Source organism: Syngnathus typhle, linkage group LG9 (genome assembly GCF_033458585.1).
Source record: "Syngnathus typhle isolate RoL2023-S1 ecotype Sweden linkage group LG9, RoL_Styp_1.0, whole genome shotgun sequence".
Lineage (NCBI taxonomy): Eukaryota > Metazoa > Chordata > Actinopteri > Syngnathiformes > Syngnathidae > Syngnathus > Syngnathus typhle.
In genome coordinates, this window is record NC_083746.1 from 4795403 (window position 1) to 4813873 (window position 18471).

The 18471-nt window shown below is 41.2% G+C and overlaps 1 protein-coding gene across 7 annotated transcripts in view; it reads left to right on the forward strand.

Annotated features, from left to right (window-relative positions):
• dgkh (diacylglycerol kinase, eta) overlaps positions 1-18032 on the forward strand; it is a 36993-nt gene extending 18961 nt beyond the window's left edge. For 2 of the 7 annotated variants that reach the window (XM_061286966.1, XM_061286971.1), the window contains 25 exons: positions 403-535; positions 2529-2635; positions 2768-2893; positions 3200-3302; positions 4573-4735; positions 4916-5024; positions 5716-5937; positions 6018-6109; positions 6460-6559; positions 6641-6977; positions 7337-7468; positions 8518-8652; positions 8737-8854; positions 8924-9034; positions 9223-9319; positions 9404-9511; positions 10298-10411; positions 10561-10695; positions 10775-10935; positions 11032-11137; positions 11328-11420; positions 11570-11689; positions 11815-11920; positions 13432-13562; positions 14890-18032. In XM_061286966.1, coding sequence (XP_061142950.1) covers positions 403-535; positions 2529-2635; positions 2768-2893; positions 3200-3302; positions 4573-4735; positions 4916-5024; positions 5716-5937; positions 6018-6109; positions 6460-6559; positions 6641-6977; positions 7337-7468; positions 8518-8652; positions 8737-8854; positions 8924-9034; positions 9223-9319; positions 9404-9511; positions 10298-10411; positions 10561-10695; positions 10775-10935; positions 11032-11137; positions 11328-11420; positions 11570-11689; positions 11815-11920; positions 13432-13562; positions 14890-14976 — 3246 coding nt within the window. In that variant the 3' untranslated portion in view covers positions 14977-18032. Of the gene's footprint in view, positions 1-402; positions 536-2528; positions 2636-2767; positions 2894-3199; positions 3303-4572; positions 4736-4915; positions 5025-5715; positions 5938-6017; positions 6110-6459; positions 6560-6640; positions 6978-7336; positions 7469-8517; positions 8653-8736; positions 8855-8923; positions 9035-9222; positions 9320-9403; positions 9512-10297; positions 10412-10560; positions 10696-10774; positions 10936-11031; positions 11138-11327; positions 11421-11569; positions 11690-11792; positions 11921-13431; positions 13563-14889 lie in introns of all 7 variants that reach the window. The other 5 variants (XM_061286967.1, XM_061286968.1, XM_061286972.1 and 2 more) reach the window with 5 other exon arrangements.
• The last annotated feature ends 439 nt before the right edge of the window (positions 18033-18471 follow it).

Sequence of the window (18471 nt, forward strand, 5' to 3'; positions counted from 1 at the left end):
CAACTGCCTATGTGGAAAATTAACAGTCAATGGATCCATTTTTATTTTTCTGAGCTATTTTCTCCATACTGGCATCGTATTGAGCAGAATAATGAGTTCTGCACGGCATGGATTCAGCTCAGCTTCCCACGGATGATATCATGTTGTTTTATTTTCCACAGCAAATTAATTGACACTGGATCAACAGTGTCTCTGCCGGTTTTGACCCTGTAGTGACTTGTAAACATCAAATTTCATATTAGCGTCATGACAAACTTCTTAATGATCAGTTAATTGACGATTGATGCCCATCCCATGTTTTCACTTATGACTTGGACAATGATGTGCATTGTGCTTGCCTTGTTATTTGTTTGTACTCGCTATCCCGGTGCTGCCAACCTATTCTAACCTCTTCTTTGCCAGACGGCTCAGTTTAATGTGGAACATTTCTCAGGGATGCACAACTGGTACGCCTGCTCGCACGCACGGCCCACCTTTTGCAACGTCTGCAAAGATAGCTTGTCTGGGGTCACGTCTCACGGCCTCTCCTGCGAAGGTATGTAAACATATGCCAAAACACACGTTTACTGTCAAGTAAGCCACCGAAAACAACAAAAACCACAATATGTGTTTTTGTGAACAATAAAAACTTCATTAGGTACACATGCACAACCTAAGGAAGGAATTCTTCATTTACAAAGATAAAAATGAAAAGAATAAAATTGAAATATGATGGATGGATGGATGGATGGATGGATGGATGGATGGATGGATGGATGGATGGATGGATGGATGGATGGATGGATGGATGGATGGATGGATGGATGGATGGATTGAAGAATGCTCGTGGGGTCATTTTGACATGCGCCTGACATTTACATACTGAGTGTTGCCATTCATTCAAGGAATTCCATCTTGTGACATCTATACGCAATTCTAAAGCGTTTTCGGGGCCATCCATTACTCACTAGTTGGCGGAAGGACTCTGTCCCAATTTCCCCGAATGCTGTGCGTAGCTTGTGTTGACCCTAGATTGGACTTTTTGCGCCTGCTCTTCCAATGTGGTATACTGCACGTATCGTTTAAAACGTTTATCTTGAAGTTAAAAATAATGTGACCTGCAGTAAACCCTTGTCTGTATGCTGGCCACCGTGAGTCAAATGAGCACCGACATGTGATTTTCACACGTCTCTTTGCGTTAATACAACCTGCCAGGAGACAATAACGTCAGGGACGCTATATTCCTCACTGGTGTAAAGTGTCAGTGACAGGAAGCAGAACTTAATGAGCACAATAAGATCTCCCCTTACTGGTCAGTGAGTCATCCATCAGTATTTTATCTATGCGCCTTTGCATATGGTTAGTATAACTAGTATAACTTCATTTGGACCAAAAAAAAAAAACCCACACATTTGATTCAGCTTTTATTATTATTGTTGTTTACTATTTACTGTCATTTGTTGTGTTGTATGGTAATGGATTGATAGCAGCTCTTTACGTGTGTGTGTATGTGCGTGTGTGTGTGTGTGTGTGTGTGTGTGCGCGCGGGAGGGAGGAAGAGAAAGAGAATTAGAAAGAGAGAGTGACAGGAGCACATAAAACACAAGTCTCGCAGCAATCATCGACTCGGATTTCCTTTCGATTTTTTTGGCCGGCTGTCAAGGCAGAGATTGATTTGTGCTCCTTAGCCACAAACACGCTTGTGTATGCACACACTCACAACCACACACGCATGCACGCACGTCTCCATTTCAGTACCACGCAGAAAGGATGCCTTGGCTATCATGTTCTGTTTATTGCCTTAATGCTCAGCTAATGCTTCCTAACATTGTTTAGCACTTGACTAGACTGAAACATTGATCACTGTTACCAGATATGACGATATTTGTTTGAGTTCACTTAATGACCAGCATATGTGTGTTCGGGAAGGGGGGGGGGCGGTCAGTGTTCCATTCATACTGCTTAACTATATGAGAAATTACGCGAAACATTCTATGAATGTTTCATGACCATTTCAGCCTGGGGTGTGCACATTCAACTTGTTTTGCACGATATCTTCATGCATAAAACAATTGATATTTTTCTTAACTGCATCTCACCGTAGGGGTTCATACTTTTTTCTATTAAGCGCCCTCTAAAGGGACAACAAAAAGTCATGTACATTTGACATACAAAGAGAAAAATATTGATAGCAAGGAATTTGAACGAATTAAAAACAATTGCCAAGTAAAAAAAAAAAATCGTCCAAAGTTATGGAAATTATAGCTCACCCTCTAGAAATGTATTTTGCCACTTGCTGTTGACGTCACATCTGCTCAGGGGTCCGCTTACCAAGGTCACATAAAATGTAAACCACAATAATAAATATAATCTTAAATCTCTCTCATGCTTTCGATGCTTTTAGATTCTGTGTGTGTACCTAATGACGTGGGCTATTCTTCCAATGAAAATTTCGAATAGATCAGAAGTAGCAGATGCAAAAGAATGCACAACCCTGACTTGATATTTATTTCACGTTGCGATGATAGTACTTTTTGGGGTCATTTCAGTGTGTAAATTCAAGGCCCATAAACGCTGCGCAGTTAGAGCCACTAACAACTGCAAATGGACCACGCTGGCCTCCATTGGCAAGGACATTATTGAAGATGAGGACGGGGTAAGTGTGGATGTGTGAAATCCACTGATCAGTCATCATAAAACAAAAATAACATTACAGTATAGTAACTTATTTGAAAATGCTGACCACATGATAATATTCAGCAGAGGTAGTAAAATGTGTGACCAACAGATTGCGATGCCTCACCAATGGCTGGAGGGCAACCTGCCCGTCAGTGCCAAGTGTGCCGTGTGCGACAAGACATGCGGCAGTGTGTTGAGACTGCAGGACTGGCGCTGCCTCTGGTGCAAAGCCATGGTAAGACATCTGTCACATGGGGAAAAAAAACATGAAAAAATCATGAATAAATGAAGTGGCAGCTTACTTTTTCTTTCCCTGCACATATTCTTGTTCATCCGTTTTCTTTTGCTGATACGGGGTCGGGTCGCAAGGGCGGCAGCTTAAGCAGGGAATCCCAAGATTTCTTTCTCCCCAGCCGCTTCATCCAGAGACGTGTCCTCCCAGATCAAGCTTATGCCGCACATGATATATCCGAACAAGCGCAGTCCTCTATATTTTTAAATCAATATTCTACTTTTAAAACATATCTGTGTGTGATTCCAGGTTCACACGGCCTGCATGGACCTTTACCCTCGCAAGTGTCCCCTAGGTCAATGCAAAGTCTCCATCATCCCTCCAACTGCCCTCAACAGTATCGACTCAGATGGTAGGCAATGCACGCATGCACAACTTTAACGCATCCTTCTCTTACGTCTTTATTTTTTTTTTTTTTTTGGTTTTATCAAAGTAATCTTTGTGAGTAGTGTGTGGACATTTTTAGAGTTTTCTCTGTCACAAATACAATACACTCAACAGTAAATACAGTTGCACGCATCAAAAACATTTTAATACACAAAAAATAATAAAATCAGGAATAAAAATTCTAAGCCAACTGATGTATTCAACATCTTGCTGTTGAATGAACTAATGTTAAGCAGCACAAATAAATTGAGCCAATATGGTTATTTGTAAGTTTAAGAAAAAGATGCACTAGCTAACTAATAACCCATTACCGGTATGTTAAATGCTGTCCTTATTGCTAATACAATAATACACAATAAGACAATGTGGGTGTTGTCGGTCTGTCTAAACGTGTGTGTGTGTGTCTGTGTGTGTGTGTGAGCGTACATTAAGCAAAGCCCTTCTCAATGGGAATCACCACCTGATAGAGTGAGATTGAATTACAGTCTAACACACAGACAAAGACACACACACACACACACAAGCCGAGCATCAGCTAATTGGCCGATAGCAACAGAGATAGGAATGATGGGATGAATGGAAGGAGAGTAAAAGGGGATCCAAGTGGGTGAGTCATTTTGAATCCCTTCTCGCTCTCTCTCTCGCTTCACATTCTCACGTGCCAGGGCCCCCGTGTGCCCCGATGCAGGGGGGGATTGCTCGTAATTGGCTGGCGGGGGAAACGGGCAGCACGTGCTGGAGCATCGTGACTTCCCCTTCCCTCCCTCGTTCCCTCTGCTCTCAGCCCCACCTCCATCCATCCTTGACTGAAGTGATGCCAAAGCACCAGCAGTGGAGGGCTTATTGTGGAAGTCTAAATATTAGGGATGTGATGTTTCGGGATGCTCTGCACGGGACAATGCGCTTTAATGGATGGTTTGACTTTACCATTCACGTTGCATTGCGGTTGTGTGTTTGTGTTTGCGTGTGTGTGTTTAAATGTCCGTGTGTGTGTGCACGTGTACTGTCCAAGTATACTTTATATTTGATGATTTTGCAATTCCAAGATTTTACTGAAGTGTATACACATTGATTGTATTATACATTTGCACATTATGATACTAAAATGGAATATAAACATACTGTCTTTATATGTTATGTTTTTCAACATCACTGTTTCTTTTTTTTTTTTTTGCTATTTTTCAAGAGTTTAAACAAGAATTTTTTTTTCATTTATTCTACATATTTTCTACCAGGCTTTTGGAAGGCCACCTGTCCGCCGTCCTGCGCTAGTCCCCTCTTGGTCTTTGTGAACTCCAAAAGTGGTGACAACCAAGGAGTCAAGTTCCTGCGGCGCTTTAAGCAGCTGCTCAATCCAGCACAAGTTTTTGACCTGGTCAATGGCGGCCCGCACCTTGGGTGAGTATGACAAAGACGCCTTCATTAAGTTTACACCGGCACATGATAGAATCCAATAATAAAAGTGTCTATCAAAACTAAGGTTTACTATTTGTCAAAAGGCATTAAATATAACATTAGATATTTATCAAATAAAAAAAATAAAAATCCTATTTCTAATTATATACTCTGTTTTGTCAGTCTTCGCCTGTTTCAGAAGTTTGACAACTTCCGAATACTAGTATGCGGCGGTGACGGCAGCGTTGGTTGGGTGCTGTCTGAGATTGACAAGCTCAACCTACACAAGCAGGTAATGAAATCGTTGTCATCCTAAGATTGATTGATTTTCCCAGTAGGGAGTATAAAAGGTGCAATTAACTGCTGAATACTGTTGCTAAACAAAACAGCAGCACCTAAATAGCCGCGTCCGCAGTCTTTCAGATAACGTGCCCCTAAGTAAGGTCGCTCCCTGATGGATGTCTTTGGATCCTTCAAAAATGTTATTTTCCAAAATGAAGTGAGACGCTATTAATCCTTTTTAACCAACCAGAAAACTCCCAATTATTTCTATTTCCCCATATAAAAAAAAAATAAAATCTGCCTTGCTTTCACTTGCCTTTAGTTATAGCCTCAAGAGTTCAATGAAGCCCACATATTGGCCGTCCTCAGCTCTTGTTATCCACTCAAAATTTTAATAATTTTGCGCTGAAGCAATGTCTAATATAAAATAATTGCTTTGGCACTATCTTGTAGCATCTCGATGCCAAATAACTATGTTGAAATGAGGGACAAGCTTCATTTAGTCACACAATTGCCTAATCCAATATAAAAAAGTGCTTTGTTGCCAACTTACTTCAATTATAAAAGTGTCGGGCTGCTCTCGGATTTTTGTGGCAGCCATGAGACAGTTTTATTACACGGTTAAGGCTCTGAATAAATAAATAAACGCAAAGTTGCACAAAATTGTACTGTGATTCGTCAACTGTCGCGATGCCTTCCAGTGCCAGCTGGGAGTTCTGCCGCTGGGCACGGGCAACGACCTGGCGCGTGTGTTGGGTTGGGGCCCGTCATGCGATGACGACACGCAGTTACCGCAGACCCTGGAGAAGTTAGAGCGTGCCAGCACCAAAATGCTGGACCGCTGGAGCATCATGACCTACGAGATCAAGATACCTCCCAAGCACAGCTGCCCCACCACGCCCGAGGGTGCGGACGGCTGCCAGGTAGTGTACGATGCGGCTTTACTAAAAAACAATTGACGCAAATGGAAGACAAGACATATGATCATGTACGTGTACTCCAGTTTCACATTTCAGCTTACGAAGATTCCGTGGCAGCTCATCTCACCAAGATCCTCAACTCGGAGCAGCACTCTGCGGTCATCTCCTCTGCCAAGTAAGTGATTCACTGAGACATCCAGGGCGGCGCCAGCGACCATTAGGTTGTGATGAGCATGGTGCAACTGGAGCTCTTTATTATTATGTCATTTGTAGTGCAGTTGATGTGCAAACCAAACCAAATATTCTTTTGGTTGACCTTTGACCATATTTGTTTTAGTATTCTTTTTAAGATAAGACAGATAAGTTTAAGGCAACAAATGAAATTTGGCAACCTAAAGTTGTAAATAACGCCCCACATTTTTCTTTGTTCAATATTTAAACAAGTCCATACTGTCTGAATAATTGATTTGTGTGCCAGTGTATCTTAATTTTCAGCTTTTTTGATGCAGAGGTTTCCTTTTTCAGGATCTTGTGCGAAACAGTGAAAGATTTTGTAACCAAAGTAGGGAAAGCCTACGAAAAAAGCACAGAAAACGCAGAAGAGTGTGACTCCATGTCTCTCAAGGTGCGTCAAGAAAAAAATTCACAACATTAGGTACACCTACATCAGTTCCATTCACTTTGCTTGTACGCCGCTTTCTTATAGTGTGCCGTCCTGAACGAGAAACTGGACTCCCTCCTCCAAACGCTCAACAGTGAGTGTCAAGCCCTGCCTCCGCTGCCTCACGCTACTCCTCCTATCGTGGAGGAAGAACGAGAAGAGGAGGAAGTGGCGGAAAGCGATGAGAAGAAACCGGAAGAGGAGACGGCCAGCGAGGACAGCCTGACGGCGCTGAAGGAGAAGCTGGAAGAAGAGGAAACGGAGAAAGGTGGAAACGGTGGCGCTTTCCCGCAGGCGCTCTTCAAAAGTCGGGAGCAGCTGATGTTGAGGGCCAACAGTCTAAAGAAAGCCTTGCGGCAGATCATAGAACAGGCCGAGAGAGGTAACGTTGAAATATTTGGAACTATCGTACACATTGAGTTCCCCTCAAATGTAACTGAAATAGAGTAATAGGCGGGTAATTGCGCGAGAAGACAGAGGTGTGATCGATACTGCCATCTAGTGGTGTTTTATTGGCACTATTATTGGAATAGCAGAGGTGTGTGATAGACTCCATATCATCTGAGACCAAGCAGAACAATAATTGTATGCCTGCTATATTGCAATGAGCGGCCAAACTCAATTCCTTAAATTTAACATCAGTTTCTATGGTTATCATCACATTTTCACTTGCTGTATTTGAAAATATATTAATGTTACTTTTTTGTAGTAATATCAACAAAAAATATTTTATATCTTCAGTGGTGGATGAGCAGAATGCCAACATGGACGAATCCGAGCCAACTTCCCCGCTGGAATTCCGTAAGGACAGTGAGGAGGAGAACCGTGACAGCGAGAAGGATGAAGACACTAAGGAGCTGGAAGCCCTAGCACGTAAGATTATTTTTTTTTTTTTAACACCTCACCATAAAAAACATCTCTCTCTTTTTTTAAGACATATGCAAGATGTTCGTCACAATAACACCATAAAACATTGTGTGAGGTTCAGTAGGAAATAAGCATTTCCCTCTCGTGGATGGAATGAGTTCCCATCATCTCAAAAGCTGACGCAGGTTGCGTTTTCCTGTCGCACCTACTGTAACGTTTGAAACTTTAATGCCATCTGTATTCGGCACCGTGAAAACACTTCCGAGCAATGTTCTTTATGTCCCACTCACAATTCATGGTGGAACAGACTAAGAAGAATATTAAACATCAAGCGACACTTCCATCTATTATCAAGCAAGAGAATCATATATTAAGTTGCAAATAAATATAAATAAGTGCATGCAGGTTCACGCCGTTGTGTGGCCCGAAGGATGTGTTATTGTCTTTGGGGCAGAAGTTCTTCCTGTTTATCACACAGCTGCTTCCCTCCTTCCTTCCTTCCACTCATTTTGCAGCCAGTAGAATGCGAGAAAGGGAATCAGGCAAACCTTTTGTCTCCTTTTTTTTCTTCCTCAAAGGGAAACGGTACATCTAAATAAAACTAATCGCTTCCAAACTGTCATAATAAGATCTTTATAGGTAATGCTTTAAATAACATAATATCCTTAACAGTCAGACTGAAGTATTTAGATAGAAATATTAAAAACAAACTATGTCTTTGTTGAACCCGCTCAGAGCTGCAGGATAGTGTAAACTAAGACATAACGGCGCCTTCTTGTATCATATTCCAATCATTGTTGCTAGTGTCACAATGTACTGAGTAGCTTAGACAGAGATGTGCAATCAAAATATTGAGTTAAAATGTTTAAGGTTACACATTTCCTTTGTGCAATCATCAAAAAAAAGAAACAGTCCCCTATGAAAGTCGCGTAAAATATTCTTTTGAGGCACATTTTAATCTATTTGGTTAAATGCAGGTGTCTAAGTGGTGGAGATCCAAAGAGAAGTGTGACCCTCATGTGTATGTGCATGTGCATTTGTGTGTGTGCCAATAGCGGTCAAGAGTGTGTGTTCTCCCACAGAGAGGAGGGTGAGTCGCAGTACACAGTCGTACAGTTCCTTCAGCATTACGCCTTTCACCACCAGCAAGGAGAACCTACCCGTGCTCAACACACGCATTATCTGTCCTGGTATGCACACACACACACACACACACACTACTAACAAACCAGTGCTAACAAATTTATTCATATTTTTCCTCGTCGTGTGTGTAGGGCTTAGGGCTGGCCTGGCAGCCTCAATTGCCGGAAGTTCCATCATTAGCAAGATGCTGCTGGCCAACATTGACCCCTTCGGTGCCACCCCCTTTATTGACCCTGACCTGGATTCATTGTAAGAACTGAATCTCATTCTCATACGTGTGTAAATAAATATGAGAAGTTCACTGTCTGACTCCATCAGAGAGGGCTACATGGAGAAATGTGTGATGAACAACTACTTTGGCATCGGACTTGACGCTAAGATCTCCTTGGAGTTCAACAACAAGAGAGAGGAACATCCAGAAAAATGCAGGTGTGAGCAAATTCTATATATTTTTTTATATTGGACACACTTGTGACTCTCCAGCATGATCGGAAGTTGCATGGCCGTGTTCTCAACTACAGTCCAAAAGCATTGCTATATTTCCAGATTTATGATTCAAACACTCGAATGTCATATTGTCTTCAGAGGAATGTTGTAAAAATTGTTTTATGTCACAGGAGTCGCACAAAGAACATGATGTGGTACGGCGTCTTGGGAACCAGGGAGCTTCTGCAGAGGACCTACAAGAACCTTGAGCAGAAGGTCCAGCTAGAGGTGAGACACAGAAGAAGATTAAGTGACAATGCCATTGCTCCCGACATCTTTAAAACAAACCTGAAATGAATTTATTTCCCCCAGTGTGACGGCCAATACATCCCTCTGCCCAGTCTTCAGGGCATCGCTGTGTTGAACATTCCCAGCTATGCCGGCGGGACCAACTTCTGGGGCGGCACCAAGGAGGATGACGTGAGTCCACTCCAAATATTGTTCCACTGAGGAGAAAATGGAAAATTTGTCAGGGAAGTTGTCAAAATCTGGCTCTTGCATTAATGGTGACCCTGATAGCATTGAAGAGAGTCACAGCATAGCCATGTTTGTCCTTTTAAAGCTCCTAGCATTTCAAGTCAAGTCAAATTTATTTATTTTAGAGTGTCTGTTTGCACACACATACACACATACCCTTGAGTGAGCCCCCGTACTTGTCAACCTTGGACCCACTCACACACACATTCTATAACATTTGGAGTTATGTAACCGCTGTTGTGGAAAAGGTGGTGAGGAAATATGCAAATACAAAATTCACATTTTATTTTATTTCATCCATTTTCCGTCGGCAAGAAGCGTGATTGTCCTTGACTGGTTGACATTCGCACCTCTGGACAACCAAGAGTATTCAATTAACCTAACATGCATATAACATGCTTTCTTTTAGAATGTTGATGGAAGTAAAGGGAATGCATTTATCCCGAGTACAAAAAGTATAATGAATAAAAAATATGAATTAAGATATTTCATATAACGTTTTGTGTCATCTTTACGGCGCTTAGATGCAGTGCAAATGCTTTGTGTTATGGCGCCATCTAGTGGTCATAGTTTCCCAGTACACAAACAGAAATATGACAAGAAATACAACTATGTAAATGTATATGTGGCTTTAGTTTTGATGGGCAATGTCTGGTGAGAACGCCAAGCAGCGCCTTCTGTGTATTTTTGACCGACTGTCAATGTTGGTTAATCCCTCACACCATGCAGATCTTCTGTGCTCCATCATTTGATGATAAAATCCTGGAGGTGGTGGCTGTGTTTGGAAGCATGCAGATGGCTGTTTCCAGGGTCATCAAGTTGCAACACCATCGCATAGCACAGGTGAGACTCGGAGTGTGAGAACTCACATTGATAGATGAACAAAGATATGTGCATGGATTAATCAAATGAAAGTTTCACACCACTCTTAGAAATGATTACATATGTGGTTCAAAAGTGAATGTCTGTATAAAGTACTTTTTCCAAATCAGTGCCGAACAGTGAAGATCACCATCTTGGGTGACGAGGGCGTTCCCATCCAAGTTGATGGTGAGGCGTGGATCCAGCCACCAGGGGTCATCAAAATCCAGCACAAGAACAGAGCGCAGATGCTCACCAGAGACCGGGTGAGGAAACTCAGAAGGGTTGGATGGCTGTCAAAATGGAAGTTTGTCTTCTAACGGCGTCCTCTCTTCACCTATGCAGGCCTTCGAGAATACGCTGAAGTCGTGGGAGGACAAGCTGAAGTATGACAAGCCGCCTCTGCGGCCTCACCTCTACCCGCAGCAATCTGTCGACCTCGCCTCGGAGGAAGAGGCCGCCATCTTGCAGCTGTGCGCCCGGGCGGCAGAAGAGCTCATCACGCGGTACTTATACACAAGTGATATAATACAGTACAGCTCATATCAAAAGTTTGCCTTTTTTTTTTTTAACTTTCAGTCATATTCCTCGTTTTATTACAGAATATGTGAGGCCGCAAAAACCAACGAGCTCTTGGAGCAGGAGTTGGCACACGCCGTGAACGCAGCATCACACGCCATCAACAAAACACATCCTAAATTCCCAGAGGTAAAAACTGGCCTATAAAAAAATGTCAATATTAAATGAAAGAAGATTAAATAAAACTATTTAATTTAAATTTATAGTTTTTTTTTTGTAAACTTTAATTTTTGCAAATTCTGTTGTAAATTTCACACATGGGTTAGCGTAACTTAACTGTTTGACAAATGACAAATATGTGGTGGTATGCACATTACAGAGTCTGTCCAGGAACACAGCAATAGAGGTGGCCAGCACCGTCAAGGCTTTGTACAACGAGACTGAATCACTTCTCGTGGGTCGTGTCTCACTGGTGTGTAAACAAGGCTTACTTATTATTATCATTATTTTTATTTTTTTATTATTATTATTATTACTTAAGGCTTATTGGTTGACATCTAATATAAATATATATATATACATTTCTATATTTAAATATTTGTATACATCTACTTCTGGTAGCAATTGGACCCACCAGAAGAGGAACAGCTTTCCGGTGCCCTACAGAGTGTGGAGTTGGAACTGGGAAAATTAGAAGAGGTCTCGTGGCTCTACCACATTCTGCAGCCCAATGATGAAGAGGTGAGCATCACACACAATCCTGATAACCAAATGTAGCACAGCATGAAAACAGTAGATGGCTCCGTGTTGTGGGAGAGCAGAGTAGCTCAACGAAAGGCTATAGGTTGACTGTGCTTGTGTACCAGGACCACTCTCTGGGTTATGGCAAGAGGAACAGTCGCGGTGGCGTCTTTCGCATAGTGCCCAAATTCAAGAAGGAGAAGGCGGCAAAAAAGACCAGCCCGCAGTCAGGTAAGGCGGCTCTCAAAGAAGGGGCGGAGTCACTGTTCCAGAGAACATATCATTGTTCTCAAGTCAAGTCAAGTTTATTTGTATAACCCTAAATCACAAGCAGTCTCAAAGGGCTTCACATAAACAAAAATTGACAATTATTCTCAAAGCATCCCCTGATCTTAAGCTCCCAAAAGGGCAAGGAAAAACTCAAAAAACCCTGCCAGGGGAAAATGAGAAACCTTGAGAAGGGACCACGGATGGAAGGATCCCCCTTTCAGGATCACCAGGCTGCAATGGATGCAGCGAGAGCACAAATAATACATAATATGAAAATCAATGAAAAAGTGGATGTCCAAGTCAAAGCGAAGGGCTGCCGGAGGAGCCCTCAATTGTCCTGTCAGTGTCTTCAAGGAGGTTGAGCTGCAGTTCCCCCATCCTGAATTGGCCCCATTACGTTGTACCTCAGTGATAAACAGGGAAGGGTGCAGACCAGGTTTGAACCCCAGACCTGACATGTCGTTAAAATCGTGTCAAGAGTCCACATTAAAGCCCTTCATGAGGGGAGGTAGTTTCTTTTTTGGCTTTACAGGTACATCGGGTGAGCTAATGAATTGTAACGCTCACTGACATCTTCCCTGGATTGTGTGTGAACGACAAAAGCTGATAAATGTTCCGTCACGGCTCCTTGTTCTACGCGATGTGTGTAGAAGTCAATTTTGCTCTTTGTTTACATCTCAAAGGTGATACCTTGCTCCTACTCTGAGTGTAATGTCATCAGCAGACAAAGAAGAAGCTAAAAGACAGCTCAGATTAGCTTTCGCCACTCGTATTGATGAATTGTTTCGGCTGTATTTCCACCTCTCTATTTTTTCCTCCTCTGTGTTGAGCCTGACGGTCGCTTGCATGTTTGCCCACGGGCTCCAGTTGGAAGCCCCTCTTTCCTCCCAGCAGCCGCTACTCTTGCTCTGTCATTTTGAATGCTTGTTCCCTTGCTCTGTTCATATGATTCCTTTTTTCCCCTTCAGTGATACACCACAGTGTGCGTGTTGTTTATGTGTGCGAGATGAAATATTGTATTTCCTCACGTAGACGGTCCATTATTAAAACAAAAATCGACATGACAATTTAGTTGGAAATTACAAATGCGTCGTTTGCACGTTGGCGTAAAAACGTAAATTCCTGCAAGGTTGTTGACGTGCTAAGAGACATGTTGCTGTTTTGGTTAGCAATGTTGGACAAATGGGCTCTTTATTGTCGGCATGAACAATATAAGCTCGGAATGATGATTATGACGGGATTTCGATGGTGAAGTTCAAGGTATCTGAGGAAGGCGTTTATTTCTTCTTAAATATTGCGTCATCAAGTAGGAGCCACTGCTTGAGGAAATACACGTTTGTGTGCGTGTGTGTGAGGGACATTTGTGCAATTTGTTTGCATATTTGGGAGGCACTCTGAGCCTCTCTTTCCTCTGGTCTGTGCTTGTGTGTATGTGTGTGTGTGCATGCACGTGTGTGTGTATGTGTGCGTAGTGGAGAGATGGGGCACAGACGAGGTGGGTGTGTGGCTGGAGCAGCTGAGTCTGGGAGAGTACCGGGATACCTTCATCCGACACGACATCCGAGGCTCGGAGCTGCTGCACTTGGAGAGGAGGGACCTGAAGGTACACACACAAGTGCACACACACGCATCCTCAGCCTGTTCTGTCCTCTGACCAACACTCCTCTGTCTTCCTGTTGTGTTTCTTTAATGGCTCCCTGTCCCGCTATTGCATTGCTCTGCCTGGCTTTTCTCTGTTTTACTGTCGCTTGGTGGAAAAGACGTTTCAAGTTTTACGAGAGGGGAAAAAAAAAGGACTGGACTAAGAGCAAGTGCAGGATTTAGTCAGGAGTCAAGATTATTATTATTTTTTTTTAACTGTCCCCCATTATTCACTGAAACTCACCTATTTGCTGTTGTACTCAGGCTAGAGGAACTACAGTAGTCCTTTCCTGACATCTCAGAGATTTGTAAACCTATTTTAGGGGTGTGGCCATTCCTCGTAGATTTATTCGACCTAAACTTGTTTGCTCCTCTGCAGGGTGTCGGTTGAATGCTGAAGGGTGTTGCTTTGTACAACTGAGAATGCTCGACAAAGTCCAATTCAGAATTCAACAAAGATTTTCAGGATTTTTTTATTTTATTCGAATCTCAGTATCATGCTAATGTTTGGGGAGTAGATTGTTGCAGACCCAAAAAAAAAAAAAAAGGTGAATTTTGGGCTATCTTTAGAAAATGTTGCATTGTTTACTATTGTTTTGAAATTGGAATTCAAACACAATTATCAACAAATAAATGTTTTTCACATTTTTAAGTGGATTCCAATCGATGCCTATGAGAAATCTAACGCCACAAGAAAGGCTCAGTATTGTTAAAAAAAAAAAACTAAAAAAAGAAACCCACGCAAATAAGTGGAAATGATGCAAACTCCACACAGGAAAACCAAAGCCAAAATTAGAACCGAGTGTCGCCATTGTGAAGCAGGCATACCAACCACTATAGCACTGTGACGGTTCTGAGAACTAAATGCTCGGTAAATTTCTCGTAGGGGGACCAAGTGTGTACTCTTTCTGAGAACTCCAAAAATATATCTTTTAGGCTTAGTTTATTTGGATACATCGCTTCACCCACAGAGTTAACTGTGTTTCCTCTGCTGGCATCCAAATACTGTAAAATCCTGTGCGTGCATAAAATTCCCCCCCCCCCCCCCCATTAAAAAAATGAATAAATAATCAAACGGCAATATTATACTCATGTACGTTGACGGTTTAAGAAAAGTCATCAAATTTTGCTGCCATGCTCCATCCACACATAATGACTCAATGTTTTGCAGTTTAGCACCACCCACCTGTCAAAGTCATTTTTGTACATGTTTAATCCAAATAGATTGTTTTGTTTTTTACAATTTAGTTTTTACAGTTGTTATTTTTTTTCTTTTTTCGATCTTGCAGGATCTGGGGATATCGAAAGTGGGTCATATGAAGAGAATCCTCCAGGGAACTAAGGACCTGGCCAAGGCCTCCATGGTCGATCTTTAACCTGGAAGCAGAAGCTTCTCAAAAGGGGATGTTCCGCCTCACTTCACTGGGCAAGATGGCAATCGCATCCGTGAAGCACGTTGCCACGGTTGAGGAAGAGGAAGGAAGGGTGTGAAGAATTTCACAAAAAGCCATTTCCTTGACAATAACCATATGTCTCACACACAAACACACACACAGGTATGCAATTGAACACGGATTTGTTGTTCGGCTTGTGATAACAAATTTGTAGCAAAAGCGGGACTTCCATGAGTGGGGATGTCATTCTGGGTGATATTGTTTTAAAAAAAAAAAGTTTTAGGAGCCCCGGTGCTTCGTTCAACAACGGCATGGTCCACGCTTGCTCGTTTAAGGTTTAATTGCATGATTTTGTGTTTTCAAGTTTTGTCGTAACACTTGAACAAATTAACTCTACAAGTCAGTATTAGCGGTGCCATTTGTGACTACTGAGTGGGGGATTTTTTCGTTTATTTCGCTTGCATGACGATGATGTGTCAAAGTTCTGCGTTGAGTGCCATATCTTTTGACTATTTTTAGCTTTAACAGTGCTTTATAGGAGGATATCGTTTGGAGGTTTTAAAGCTATTAGGGACAAAAGTCCACGTGGTTTGCCATGGAGGAAACCAAAGCGAATGTTACAGAAAAAGTTGACTTTTTTTTTTCTTTTTTACAGGCGCTCACCAGTAGGTTTCCTTTTTCATTAAAGATGGGGGAACAATTTGCTCGTTACCGTATTTCCTCTAATAGACACCGTGCCCGAATTAATTGCCAATTCTGCTTGAATAAGATGAACCCGACAGAACAGACAGGACATCAGAATTAAGAATTTGTCAATCATGAGCAAAAAATATATATATTATCAGATCGTAGACTCTGTGTTTGTAATTTCTCAAGCTGTATCTGAAGGTCTGCGCCGATGTGGGAATGGTCACAACTGTCCTCTACCACGGCCAATCAAATCAGCTCCTCTCATTTTCATTATATGGGACGCGCTAGTCACGAAGTCGTAACTGCCTTAAAATGACAAAGCGCACATCTGTACCATGGCATGTCTGCGCCCCAAGGAAATTCATGTTGTCTGAGCAAACCTTAAGTTTTGATCAACTTTCTGTCACCAATTTGTCTCTGCGCCAGGCATAGCACAAACATCGAGTTCTAATTATAATATTTCATCTTAAAGCCAAACAAAAAAAAGTTGTAAAAAAATATGGATTTTGTAATGTACTGTGCATATAGATTTTTTTTACATTACGCTTATTATTTAATATTTCTAAAATCACCCCTAGTTGTGTGGTACTCTCTCCAATTAAGTAAAACGCTTGCCCCCGGTCTCTATATGAGGAAATGCAGTATTTATTTATTTTATTCTAATGCAAGTGCAAATTATTATGCTCTATGATTAACAGCTCACCTCAACCTTTTGCAAATTAGCCCATTGTGAAACACTAATACAAATACAGTTTATAAGTTATCCTGCAGAACACCATGGCTAGGCATTTTCCTTTTTTATTTTTAAACCAATGTTAGTTTCTTTAGAACAGATGGCATTACAGGGTCTATTATTTCTTTCTGTAGGTAAGATTGTAAATACAGTTTATCTCTAGCTCTACAGTAAAGTATACCGGTGTATGCAAGCCGTGTTTCTTAAGTGTTGCCCTCCAGTAAGTGACTGACATGGCATGCGCGTGTCAACACGGTGAATTGTGTGCATATGACACCGTGACACTTGTCTCGTGCATGATGGTGATAATGCTGTCGTGATGGAACGGTGGTGCAATATTTTGACACGTTTTCAGTGGCGCACAAACAGCTTCCTCCCCACACACATATTTCTTCCAGTGGTGCTTCCATGACGAGTTTGGATTTCGGTAGTCAATAAGAGCGGACAGGCTCAAGACTTTAGATATTATGTAATTTATGTCTTTAAGATATTGCTACAGTTGCCAAACGTGTTACTAGGCTTTATTCATCCTATTATTTCTGATTTTCAGTTTCCAAATTATCCTCCAAAACGGGGCCAAATTGATTACAATTGTCCAACAGCTTTGTTTGTTTATTTGTTTTGTTTGCTTTCTTTCCTCATTCACTTATTTCACATTTTACCAAACATAGTGAGCCCCCTGTTTTTTTTTATTGTTTGTTCCAGATCTACCTGCAAAAAGGTGAAAGTCATTGATACAGAGAGACCATAAAAAGGGTCGCCATGTATTCTAATTGTGTTCAAATTGCTTTCCGGTTAAAACAGTACAAACACCATATATGGTGTTTTCTTTTATTTTGACAGGATATTTCTTCCTGTTGTTAATTTACCAGTGCGGTGATGAACACTGACTCACAGGATAAGATTTTATTCAGCATAGGCCAAAGATAAAAAGGTAACTACAAAATTATATGTGACTTTTTTTTTAGTTTCCATGTTGCATTGCTGTGGTTTAGTTGCCTTTAATTCTCAACATATGTATGCATTTAAAGTGTCTGCCGAGTTTTGGTCTCAATGCGAAGGCGGGCAAACGCTCCCCATGTGGAAGCTGCCATCTTTCTATATTGTCTGTAAATAATGCTGCAAACTGCCTGGTTTTGTCCAAACCAATCATGCAAAAGGACCTGTCATAAGGCTAAAAAAATAGTGATGGGAGTTTCATTTGTTTACATTCTGTTTACGGTTTTAATTTGTAAGTATAAATCATCCAAAAAATATTTATTGCCTAAGGTATATGCGTGCATTGTGTTATCTCACATTTTGAATATAATGTTGCCTGTCACCCGTATTGCTATATTGAATGATTTGGGTAAAAAGTAGTTTATTAATAATAATAATGATAATAATAATACTTTTTATGACTACTAAGTGACTGTTTTTTGTGCCTTTTTATGGTTAGAAAATGCATGATTAGTTATATTTATTATATACGGATTTGAAGTCACTGAGATGTGTATTTTTGTACTCTGGATATAAATACATGGTTCAGCTATTTGTTGTACAATTTGCAAGGGTGCCTTACAAGAGGCTACCTATACAGTACATATCTCTCTTCCATTAAAAAAGACCAAATCAATACATTTGTTGGCGTTTGCAAGTTCTTCATTTATGTTCAATTCATGCATTCACAGAAGGATTAAGGAATGAAAGATGATGTAAAGGATACTGTATTTGTTTGCAAATAATTCACAATCACACCTAAAAGCATGGGGCAACAACATTTTGCTACTACTTAGATAATGATTAATGTGGAGGGCTACCGGTTTGAAACACACTTGCTCAAATAACCTTTATGCTATTATTAATAATTCTATTTATGTTAATGCACTGATCATGTTAATTTTTTTTTCTTCTAACAATTAGGAAATTGACACCAACATATTTCTGTAAATGCCAGTGTTCACATTTTCAACTAATCACTTCAACAACATTCCTAGGAAATCCCAATGTTCCATCACTAGTGAGGTATTTTTTTAACAGGCCCACCGGCTACTCATGAGACCCTTGGGGGCTAT